The sequence below is a fragment of the Rhamphochromis longiceps genome, linkage group LG16, assembly GCF_057381845.1.
Source record: "Rhamphochromis longiceps isolate RC_006_pf linkage group LG16, R_longiceps_female_GT1.1, whole genome shotgun sequence".
In the NCBI taxonomy this organism is placed as follows: Eukaryota; Metazoa; Chordata; class Actinopteri; order Cichliformes; family Cichlidae; genus Rhamphochromis; species Rhamphochromis longiceps.
The window spans coordinates 28,890,694-28,902,141 of NC_140572.1; the positions used below are offsets into that span (position 1 = coordinate 28,890,694).

At 38.7% G+C, this 11,448-nt stretch overlaps 1 protein-coding gene across 5 annotated transcripts in view; it reads left to right on the forward strand.

Moving 5' to 3' along the window:
- Window positions 1-10,610, forward strand: part of lims2 (LIM and senescent cell antigen-like domains 2) — a 43,117-nt gene extending 32,507 nt beyond the window's left edge. For 3 of the 5 annotated variants that reach the window (XM_085383951.1, XM_085383948.1, XM_085383945.1), the window contains exons 2-11: window positions 252-411; window positions 2,349-2,415; window positions 2,576-2,696; window positions 3,352-3,501; window positions 3,757-3,907; window positions 5,102-5,194; window positions 6,692-6,740; window positions 6,974-7,049; window positions 7,400-7,587; window positions 8,980-10,610. In XM_085383951.1, coding sequence (XP_085240077.1) covers window positions 252-411; window positions 2,349-2,415; window positions 2,576-2,696; window positions 3,352-3,501; window positions 3,757-3,907; window positions 5,102-5,194; window positions 6,692-6,740; window positions 6,974-7,049; window positions 7,400-7,541 — 1,009 coding nt within the window. In that variant the 3' untranslated portion in view covers window positions 7,542-7,587; window positions 8,980-10,610. Of the gene's footprint in view, window positions 1-251; window positions 412-2,348; window positions 2,416-2,575; window positions 2,697-3,351; window positions 3,502-3,756; window positions 3,908-4,325; window positions 4,419-5,101; window positions 5,195-6,691; window positions 6,741-6,973; window positions 7,050-7,399; window positions 7,588-8,979 lie in introns of all 5 variants that reach the window. The other 2 variants (XM_085383946.1, XM_085383947.1) reach the window with 2 other exon arrangements.
- Window positions 10,611-11,448: the final 838 nt, after the last annotated feature.

An 11,448-nucleotide genomic window follows, 5' to 3' on the forward strand; every position in this document is an offset into this window, starting at 1 on the left:
TCAACAAACATGGTAGCACAATGTGTCTTTCTGTCCAAGTGAATAATAATGTCATTTGTTACTAACATACCTGCTGCTATGGCACTATTTCTTTATTTGAAGCCAATAATATCTTGAGCGAAGCGAGTTTTGCTTCAGTTGCAAAAGCTTTTTGTAATGATTATATTTTATTTAAGGTTTATATCAACTAATCTTTTGAGTACAGAAATATACTTTGTCCTTGATTTTAAGTTTGTTTTTCTTCTCCTCAGCAACATGGCCAATGCACTGGCCAATGCCATGTGTGAGCGCTGCAAGAGTGGCTTTGACCCAGTAGAGAAGATAGTGAACAGCAATGGGGAACTTTACCATGAACAGTGCTTCGTGTGTGCCCAGTGTTTCCAGCAGTTCCCAGAGGGGCTCTTCTATGAGGTAACATCTTTTTCTTTACTAATCCCATAAAATATGCATGATGGTACCATGATGGTTTGTGCATTATAATAAACACCTGCTAATTGTGTCAACTTTTTATAGCAGATATGCTTCATTGCCTAACAAAGCTTACAATGCAGCTTAACAATAAATTGGCCTTCTTTATATAGTTAGATCAATGTTTAGTGTGAGGGAACTGTCCAGTTAAAGTAAATAAAGAAGGGTGAGCACAACCTTAAAGGATTATTGGATTATTAGAAGCTCTCTTCCAGTAAACCGTTTGCATACTTGACACAGGGCCAGATGTTTTACCGGCTCCAGAGAACCTGTTAGCTCTGATCAGTAAATAAACATCAAAGCCAAGGATGTTAGATGTCATTCCTCATGCTACATGCTCCTATAAATACTCAGATAAAGATTAGCTGCCACATTGTGTGACAGTAAATACTGGAATGGCTGGTAATGAGTTTTTTGTTTTGCTTTTGAAGTATCAGTATCAGCCTCACAACTTGTGCATCCTTGATGATTGTGCTGTACTTCTTGTCATTTTGTCAGCTTTTGCTCATCACTGCTGTGTCAGTTGATACATATTACCTGTAAAATGTAGATTTAAAAGAAAACCCTCTTGATAAGAATGATAATAAAACTCTTGTTTTAAAGGGAAGACTTAATATATAAAGTTTAAATACAGTTAAATGTATACAAAGAAATATGTACAAAAGCCTGTTTATTCTTTTTATATTCTAAAACTGGGTTACAACAGTGTGGGTTTAATTCCCCCTGCCGAACTGATTGAAACACCCCTTCTGTTATTTGACCCCCACCCCCAAACCCACTTTCTTTTCCTGCATATCCTTTAATCGTTCAAAGGAATTATCATTTTTCGTCATTAGACGGTCCATTTTTCCGACACCCCTGTTACTGGATTGTAGCCTGTAAGTGTCACATTCATGATATAATAAAATATAAACTGTGGCAGTCACTCATCCAGATTAACCTTTAGAAAGCTCGGTCATGACACTGCTGTTACACCCAGACAGTGGGACGAGAGATTACCCAGTGGTGCGTGAAGTCAATTTATGCATTTCAGTTTTCTCCAACTGAGAAACAATGACACTGTGCACTCATAAGGTAGCAACTTGTCAATCAAAATATGTACTTTTTTGTTAAATTTCACTCTAACTGGCACCTTAAATAACCAAATAAACATCACGCTGTGCTGAACATTTGAAACTAGTGATGCATGTGGTTGCAAGTGGATGCTTGAGGTTTATGGCTTTTGCTGGGTAAATAATGTCTAAAACTTACAGACCGGTTAGTGAACCCCTGGAAGCCACATGGAAGTCACTAAGGCAAAATGGCAAAAACCTCCAAACTGATTTTTTTGAGGTATAGCATGTTGCTCCAGTTGTATTTTGAATAGAAGTGATGGACTTGTCTACAAACATTTAACAGCTACTCTCCAGTAGTAAAACTGTGGAAAGGGCAACACAAACCAGAAATGCAAACAGTTTGCCCTCAAAATCATCGATTCGTTGTACTGCTGCTTGGCTGGAAGTTAGCAGGTATAGTTTGTCCAGATAACAATAAAGTACTAACAGTGGCCGTGGAAATCACTAGGAGGTTTTTAGTGCAACACTTTAGTTTAGTTGAAGACCCAGCAACCAGCAACGGCAGACGTCTCTCAAGCAATCTGCAGATGATGTCATGTAAGAAACCCCAATACAGTCCGATCTCTTTTTTTTAAACCAGAATCGCCCCCTGCTGGCCACTACAAAGAACTTCAAGGCTACATCCACCTTTTATTTACAGTCAGTGGTTCACACAGTATAATAATTAGAAGTTTGTGTATATTTTAGCTATTTGAGCTTTTTTTTTAATGATATTGTTTGTCAGTGTTATGACTGTTCTAATCTATTTATGTGATCTGTTGACAGTTTGAAGGCAGGAAGTACTGTGAGCATGACTTCCAGATGCTGTTTGCACCTTGCTGCCACCAGTGTGGTGAGTACAGGGAATTAATTAAATCCATCCATCTTTTTTACCTGCTACATTTGTTTCAAAGGGAGGATGTGGACTTTGTTTCTCTTGACATAATTAATGTCTGCGTAACGTTTGCATTATCATGAACACACCTATTTAAACGTATTTTTTTTTCTCCCAGGTGAGTTCATTATTGGCCGTGTGATCAAGGCAATGAACAACAGTTGGCATCCAGACTGTTTCTGCTGTGATATCTGCCAGGCTGTGCTCGCAGATGTTGGATTTGTTAAGAATGCTGGAAGGTCAGTCATCTACATCAACTCACCACAGTTTCGGTTGGGATTCTTTTTAAATGATGTCTTTTAACAGATATAGAAAGCTACAGTTTTTTTTTTCTGTAATGCTTTTTATCAGGTACTTTATATAGAGCCTGTCTTACTCTCCCCTGACTTTTATATTGTCTTGGCTCAGCTCTGAAATCTTACACCAAAGCTCATAGATGTAAAACAGCCCTGAATTTTTCCCAACACCTTCCGACAGCGCTGAATGTGAAAACCAAAATATCTGGCACTTTGCTAGCCTCGTAATAAATAGTCAATCTATTGTCCAACCAAAATAAATGTGTGGTGGCATCATTTGTTCTGCGTCTTGCAAGCTCTGCACAGGCAGCACCTTTGTTTAAGCCAAAATATTTCAAGTAGTTAAAAGTTCTACATATGAGGAAGTCCCAACCTAATTTTCACTGTTAGCCTCAGTTAATGTATAAAAACATGTCATGGACACATCTAACTCCTGTGAGAAGGATTTATGGAGGATACTTGTATCTGTTTGATTCACTTGAATCACAGAAGACAAAACCAGATGTGGAAAGATCTACAAAACTCATAATTAGGTGATAAAGCATCTAAACAAGTATTCTGTCTTTCTATATTTCTCTCCCCCTTGCTGTCCCACCAGGCATCTGTGCCGCCCATGTCACAACAGAGAGAAAGCTCGGGGCCTCGGCAAGTACATCTGCCAGAAGTGCCACGCCATTATTGAGGAGCAGCCTCTGCTTTTCAAGAACGACCCCTACCACCCTGATCACTTCAACTGCAACAACTGCGGGTAAACAGAGACTTTCTATTAAAAAGAAAATCACCGTCAAACATGTTTGAAACAATTGTTAAACAAGGAGCATTTTCAGAAAGGCGTATTATTGCTCTCTGCTGGACAGGTTGTGTTATTGCAGCTGTGTGAAGCTATCTGATCATATTCACATATGCACTATTGTGTTGTGTACGTAAATGACAGCTAAATAAATCTCTTCAATTACAGTAAAATGTACTGGGATTGTTTATTGTGGGTTTTTTACCTTTTCAGTAAGGAGCTGACAGCTGATGCAAGGGAGCTGAAGGGGGAGCTCTACTGTCTACCCTGCCACGACAAGATGGGTGTCCCGATCTGTGGAGCCTGTAGGAGACCCATTGAAGGCCGTGTGGTTAATGCAATGGGCAAGCAGTGGCATGTGGAGGTGTGATAATAAAACAACCGAAAAGCATATGAAAACAGCTTTAGTTACATTAACTTGGCTCAATTTATTCACTGAAAATAGAGTCACCTTGAAGGAGGTAATATTTCAGTGTGTTCATTTATTTAGTATGATTCGTCAGATTGTATGTGGATCTATTTTAAATCTAAATGATGTATTCTTTGGTTATTTTCCTTTTCTGTATTTAGAACAAACACAGTAATTCTCAGCTGGATTTCATAGAGAAAAGAAAATGATTGCTTTCTATTATCTATATTTTATCCTAGTGAAAAATGTGCCATACTTTTATCCATATTTTTTACCTCCACAGTTACGTTTATTGGCTTTATTTTTCCTATTTACATCTCTATTCTTACATATTTCCTTGCATATTTTCCTGTCTTCCCTCTTCCACATGTAGCATCATGTGTGCACTGTGTGCGAGCGCCCGTTTCAGGGTCACCCGTTTTATGAGCGAGGCGGTCGTGCCTATTGTGAGAGACACTTTGATATGGTGAGGGGATTAAGCACCGGCCTTACGTTGGTTACCGCCCCGCCTCCCTGCCTGGCTACAGTCACCCGGCCTCCATACAAGGGGTTACACAAGTATAAAAGTTTTCTAATCAGTCTTTCAACTAAAAAGTGGATATCTTGGCAAACTTTTTTCTTGGGGCCTAATCATACTTCCACCTTAATTTCAAACGAGGTGCTTTTCCTGACTTAACATTTAAGGGTATCTAGAGAGCTTTATTGTCCTGTGACATCTAGAGCTCTGTCTGAGAGTTTATATGTGCTACCAGAAAAAGATAGTGGCTGTATATATAGTATTTATTTTGTAAATGAATGTTAGCATTTAAAAAGTGGATCGTAAAACTATTCACCAAAATCAGCTATTTAAAAAATCCATGCCCTCACATTAATCAAAAATATGTTATATCTCGTAGCTGAGATATGATTTTTATTCATTACCATCATAAAAATGTTATATTTTCCCAATATCCTCTAGAGGTCAGTATTCTGACTTCTCAACTCTCTGTATGGATGCAGTAACAAAACCTTTGAAACAACTGATCTATTTATGTTCTGATAATATCTAAGCCGGACTGTGCTGCTACCTTTAACACAGTCTGAGTGTGGGGTACTGTACTGACTGATGGCTGTGCTAACCATGTGTGCCTGGCTTGGGTTTGCTTGCAGCATTTTGTGTGTGCTAAGTGTGAGAAACCTTTCCTGGGACACCGTCACTACGAACGCAAGGGCCTGGCCTACTGCGAAACGCACTACAACCAGGTAACACACACTGGTACTCGAAATATTAATGTGGAACACCAAAATAGAAATTGAAACATGCTGTTATGTTTAGCCTGTTGTGAAACTCGCATTTCTCTGTCTTAGTTTATGGTATGCATGACTCCGTCAGTATCAGTAACAGAGTTTACATTAGCAGTGAACTGGAACTGTGTTCGTCCACAGCTGCTGAAGTATAAAATAAAGATGAAAACGTGAAAATTTGCAGTCGAACATCGAAATGGACAATTTTTTTCTTTCATATGCTTACTGGACACTTTATTGGGTACACCTGATCAACAAATTGGTGTAGCTGACATGAAAGCATCGCCCCATCTTGCCCTGTACTAACAGCTCAGGCTCCTGGTGTCATTTGAGAATCATTAAAACACCTACTTCAGTATTGTTCCTGACCATGCCCATCACTTTATGACCACAGTGTACCCATCTACTGATGGCAGCTTCCAGTAGGATAACAGACCATGTCGCAAAGTTCAGATCATCTCAAACAGGTTTCTTCAACATGACGAGTTCACTGTGCTCAAATAGCCTTCAGTCACCAGAGCTAAATCCAATAGAGCACCTTTGGGACATGGTGGAAGATCATGGATGTGCAGCTGACAAATCTGCAGCATTTGTGTAATACTATCATGTCGATATGCACCAAAATCTTTGAGGAATTATTACAGCACTTTGTTGAATTTTTGCCATGAAGAATTAAGGCAGTTAAGTTTCCAAAAGGAGGTTCAACCAGGTACTAACAAAGGTGTACCTAATAAAGTGACCATAAGTGTATGTAAGCATTATGGATCTGTTCCAGATATACACGTATTAGTTTTTGTCCAGTGAGTCTAAACCACTTGCACAGGTAGATATGTGTAACATTGAAAGAGATATTTCTCTTGTCCCAATGCAATTAGCATGATCATGATCATAGATCTATAATATTATATCAAAATGCTTACATTTTTGGTGGACTTTATCTCTTTATCATCTAAATCATTATTGACTAAAATCTCAATGAGATAAACGCATGTAGAAGCGAGCCGAGCAAAAAGCTCAGGTTTCTCAGTTTCTGATGTTTTTTTTTCTACTAATGAGCTCGGCACAGACTTCCATGATCGTAAGGAGTTTGCTATTATAGGCACTGATTTGGTGGGGAGCAATCAGGAAAGCAGGCTTTCCGAAAATTAATCAGGAGATTTTTTTTTCTTCGTAAAGGAGCCTTAAAGCTAGTCTTTCTCATACATCTATATGAGACACGTTACATCAGTGTTCACTTCAGTGGATCTCAAAGATGATTGTCAATGTAACAACTCCACCTAGTGTTCGAAAGCTTTAATGGATCTTTTTTCTTTTTCACTCCAAATGCCTTGTAGCCTGCGCTTGTTTCTGTGCCTTCTGAGCACAGTACTGTGTGTCATGTGAGCCTCAATAAAAACTGATAAGATGTACCAATGCATTGTTAACCTTTTGTTTCTCTCTCCTCATCACATGCAGCTGTTTGGAGATGTTTGCTACCACTGCAATCGTGTCATTGAAGGCGATGGTGAGGAAGTTAATTTTAATAAATATAATGTATAATGGCTGTTTACATCAGCATTGTTTTTTTTGTTTTTTTTACTTTTACTGCTTCTTTATTATATTGAATTTAACTTGATTTCTTCTCATGGTTTGCCTTGAGAATTATTTGTAGCCTGAACTTCACACCAACATTAGTTTAATTTAAACTATAAGTCTACAATCTGCCTCATGTGGCTGCTCCTTCTGCTTTTTTCCCAGTGGTGTCTGCTCTTAACAAGGCGTGGTGTGTCAACTGTTTTGCCTGCTCTACTTGCAACACCAAGCTCACCCTGAAGTAAGTTTTGAAGACAATTCAAGCTGAATTATGAATCTCTGAAGGCTCTCTGTAGACTTTCACATGTGATATGTTTGACGGTTTCTCTGTGTAGTCTGTCACGTTTCTTTTCACTATCCTCCATATGAGACTGTTTGCTGCTGCTACCAAACTGTTTTTTCTTACCTTTCTCTTATGCTGTGTCTCTGATGGCTTATTTCTTCACCTCACCTTCCTTTCATCGTCCTCCTGTCTTGTCCCACTTTCCCCCTTCCCTCTCCTTCATTCCTTTCCCTTCATCTTCTCTCTCTGCCCCTCCTCATGTCTTCCTCTTTCACATTTCCATCTCTGCTTCCTCCCTGCTCTATCAGGGATAAGTTTGTGGAGGTGGATCTGAAGCCGGTGTGCAAACACTGCTATGAGCGCCTCCCTGATGACATGAAACGTCGGCTGGCCAAGCGAGAACGTGACTCAAAAGAGAAGAAGAAGAAATTGATACCCATGTGTCTGTGATCCCTCTCTTTCTGCTCTCTCCTTACTTCAGCTGATTTTTCCTTTGGTCAGTTTTTGTCTTCCTTGCTATCTGTTTCAGTTTTTTTTCCTACTTTCCATGCCACTTTTAACCCTTAGATCACTGATACACTGAGTTCAGTTGGCTTCCAAGGCATGAAACAAAAATACGAGCAGAGAATTGTAGATGACTGAGTATATCTGAGTGACGTAAGACCGGGAACATTTCAGCAAAATGTTCTTTTCCTAGTCGGAAATGCTAGTAAGGATTTAAGCCGATACTCTTGTAAACTCTGCTGTGCAAACAGGAAAATCAGATCAATCACAGGTTGAAGGGAAAGCTTTGTTTCATGGGTCTCCCAGTCTGTCTGATGTAAGGCGCAAAGCCGTAATCATTTCCGGCAGCTTTCTGGCATCAGCTGTTGAAATTCCGAGGTCCTAACAGTTATGACACGTGCGCCACTCCATACAGCGATTATCTACTTTGGGAGGGAAGGCTGTTCAGGGGCAGCTGGCGGAAATTGTTTAGGGAGCTGGCCAAGTTAGTAGAAGTGAACACAATCAGAAGGCACCCAAAGACCTTCGACATCTCTGTAAATATTTTCTTGTAACTCTGTGTCAGCACACACATTGATTTCTGTCAAGGAAAACACAGCCAAGATTCTGTTCATTCAGGAATTGTTATTCATCAAAAGGCATTAAGAATGCCCATGAATCCCAGCATTAAACAGACATAAATTAGGACTGCTTGAAAAACAATGATCAGAATGACTTCATTTAAAGTTGAGACTGCAATTATTAAAAGAGGGATGCGTGTTTCTGTCATCTTGATCATGTCTCAGCCTTGTAGGGTGTCAGTTTTTGTTATGAAGGGTGGGAAAAGATGAGGTCAAGTTGAAAGAAAGGCAGATGTGAAATGTAAATATTAGGTCAGAAGTCAAATGTGACATGATACTTTGAATGCAGAGTATAATGTGATTTTTAGAATCCCCGTATACCAGTATCAGTATCCAAATTTAAGTCTTAAGTTAAGACAGTTGTCTTCTTCTTGTGTATTGTCTTAAAGATAAAAATGTGATTAATTGCAGCACCCTACCAGAAACACACATGGGGAGGTGTGCATCTTTGTCCAGGATTTGGGGTTTTGAAATAAAGGTCTGAAAAATAACATTCAAAATTCAGACGTTGCTACGTCCAATTTTTGCAGGAGTCAGAGTTTTAATGATGGAATTAAAATGTATTCAAAAAATTGGATTTTAAAAGTAATCTCTGAGACTTGTCAGAAACGGGCTTCTGAAGGAATGAGATCATTACAGTGATGCTACACAAATCATATGTTACAAAATAGCAAATAGGTCCTCTCACCTGGAGACAATATCCTCTACTGATCACTGACCAGTCTTCTGAAATACAGCTGTTTCTCTCTCTCTCTCTCCCACAGGAACAAGTTTGTGGAGTTTGACATGAAGCCGGTGTGTAAGAAGTGCTATGAGAAATTCCCCCTGGAGCTGAAGAAGAGACTGAAAAAGCTGTCTGAAACTGTTGCAAGGAAGTAAAAACACAGTGGAGCAGCTGGAGAGGGAAAGATAGACGAGACCGTGATGTGGCCGTGTACAAGCCCAGAATTAAAATAAAGAATTTGTGTGTTTTGCAACTGCTATGTTGCATTTAGGTTGGTTATAGCTAGAAAGCATTGCGCTTTCAATTTCATGTGCCTGCAGCCGGCAGCTCCGCAGTCACATTGTCGGTCTGACAGCTTTAACATTGTGCCTTGTACCATTTTTGCAGAATTGCTCCACTGTGTGTTTTACACATGCCTGCTAATTTCCTATATTTAAAAAAGTGACATGAGTTTTAAGAGTACATGGAAAGCTGGAGGTAATATGATGACTTAAAAGCTTTGCCACCACCTTTTATTGAAAAATATTACTGCTTCATTATTATAACAATCAAGTAAGCCCAAAGAAAGAAAATGTCCTAAATGTGTAAATAACCTCAAATATTTCCAACTTGTATCATTTTATGTAATAGTAGTGTTTATTTCCATTAATATTATGCATAATAAGTATTTTGTCTGCCTTTTTTTTTGTTGTTTTTTGGACCTACATTTTAATATACAGCATGCTACAGAGGTGGACTCGACCATCACCTGCAGTATGTTGGATTGCCTTGTTACTGTATGTGCTATGTATCTTTGTGTGGCATGATCTCTGTGCAAATTGGTATTTATTCAGCATTTTTTTTTAAGTTTGCGTTTACAATCTGAATTAATTCAATACAGCCAAAGTGCCGAGGGTGAAATTTTGATTTATTAAATACATGTGAGTGAATAACTGTTACCTGTCAGTGTTCTATAAAACAATCCCTCCCCCGCCTCGATGTGCTGTCAACAAATATTGATCATAACAAGCGTCTGAGCCACAGGATTTATTGAATGGTTACTGCAAACTCACTGTGTGTTACAACATGACGGCTTGTAGCATGTACAGAGACCGGATGTGGGATTGATGTTGAACGTTTCCTCTGTTGTTTGTAATCCAGGGAAAGTGATCCTCTTAGGGAGGTGTACCGACTTCCTCGGGGCTCAGACCCACTTAGGAAAGAAAGCCAAACTGGTCTCATTCTTGCAGAATGCTTCACATGAGCTGCATTTTATCACAAAGCTTTGCTTAAAATACAAGCTCTATAGATAAACACATTCCACTATTTTATCATTATAAAGTGTATGTTACTGCTGTGCATTTCAGTGCAGATGGCACAACTTTCTCTATGTCATATAGAAGTAAAACTATCCGCTGGGCTGATTGTTGTGAGGCAGAATTTCGGCACCTCGAGCCACAAATAGTTCAGTGCATGGTTTTATTTGATACTTTACTACTCTGATGGACTGAGATGACTCTGTGCAAACAGATACTGCTCTGATACTGGATATCATCATTGCAATGTTTGCGAGCAGATTTATTCATGTTAACACACCAAAGTGCATGTTCTCAACTTGAAATTTGGAAAGTTGTTTATTATATTTAATGGCGTTCTGACACTTCATCAAAATAAACACATATGCCAATGCTACCGGTGTGTGTGTAGTGATTTATTTGGTTTACAGCTTCTTACCATTCTTGAAGTGTAATGTGAAACCAGCAGCAGGCTCAGGATTCACAAGTGTTGCGTAATGTTTAATGACACCCCAATTTTCACATACGGTATGTTGCATTCGGGTCCACGTTAAATGGGAACATGCTTGATTTTTATGTTTATCAAGTATATTAGCAGCATCTCCACATTCTCATATACACACACATATGAAATGACTCAGAGGACTACTAATGGACATTATGCACATGTGTGCAACACTAAACAGCCATTAGCATCTGCAGGATAGTCAATATGACAATCATAATCTGAAACAGCATCCATCTAACTTCAGAAGTTATTAAGAGCACAAATCAATAGAGTTCAAGACAAAATTGTTGGCCATATCCAGATGTTAGCTAACTCTCAGTCACATTCAGCTAACAGAAAATAATTAGAAATACAACTGCAACATGTTTGACTATTAAAATACCAGTTCAAAACATAAACTGATAGAATAAATATTTATTACTAGAATTATGCTGTAAGTTTATACAATGACAATCATGCAGAGTATAAAACTTTTGGGAATAAAGTTAAAGATAAAAAAATACAGGAAGATTAATCAGTGTACAATATCAACTAAAGAAAGGCAACATCCAAGATGATACATACTTACAGACAAAAGAACATCAGTTTTATTAATACATATCTTCAGAGTACACCAGCTGGAGTATTTTCATTTATATTCTACCTCCTTTTGCCTTCAGCACTGCCCTAATTCTCTGTGGCATGAATTCAATAAAGTTCTGGAAACATTTCTGTGAGATTTTGGTTC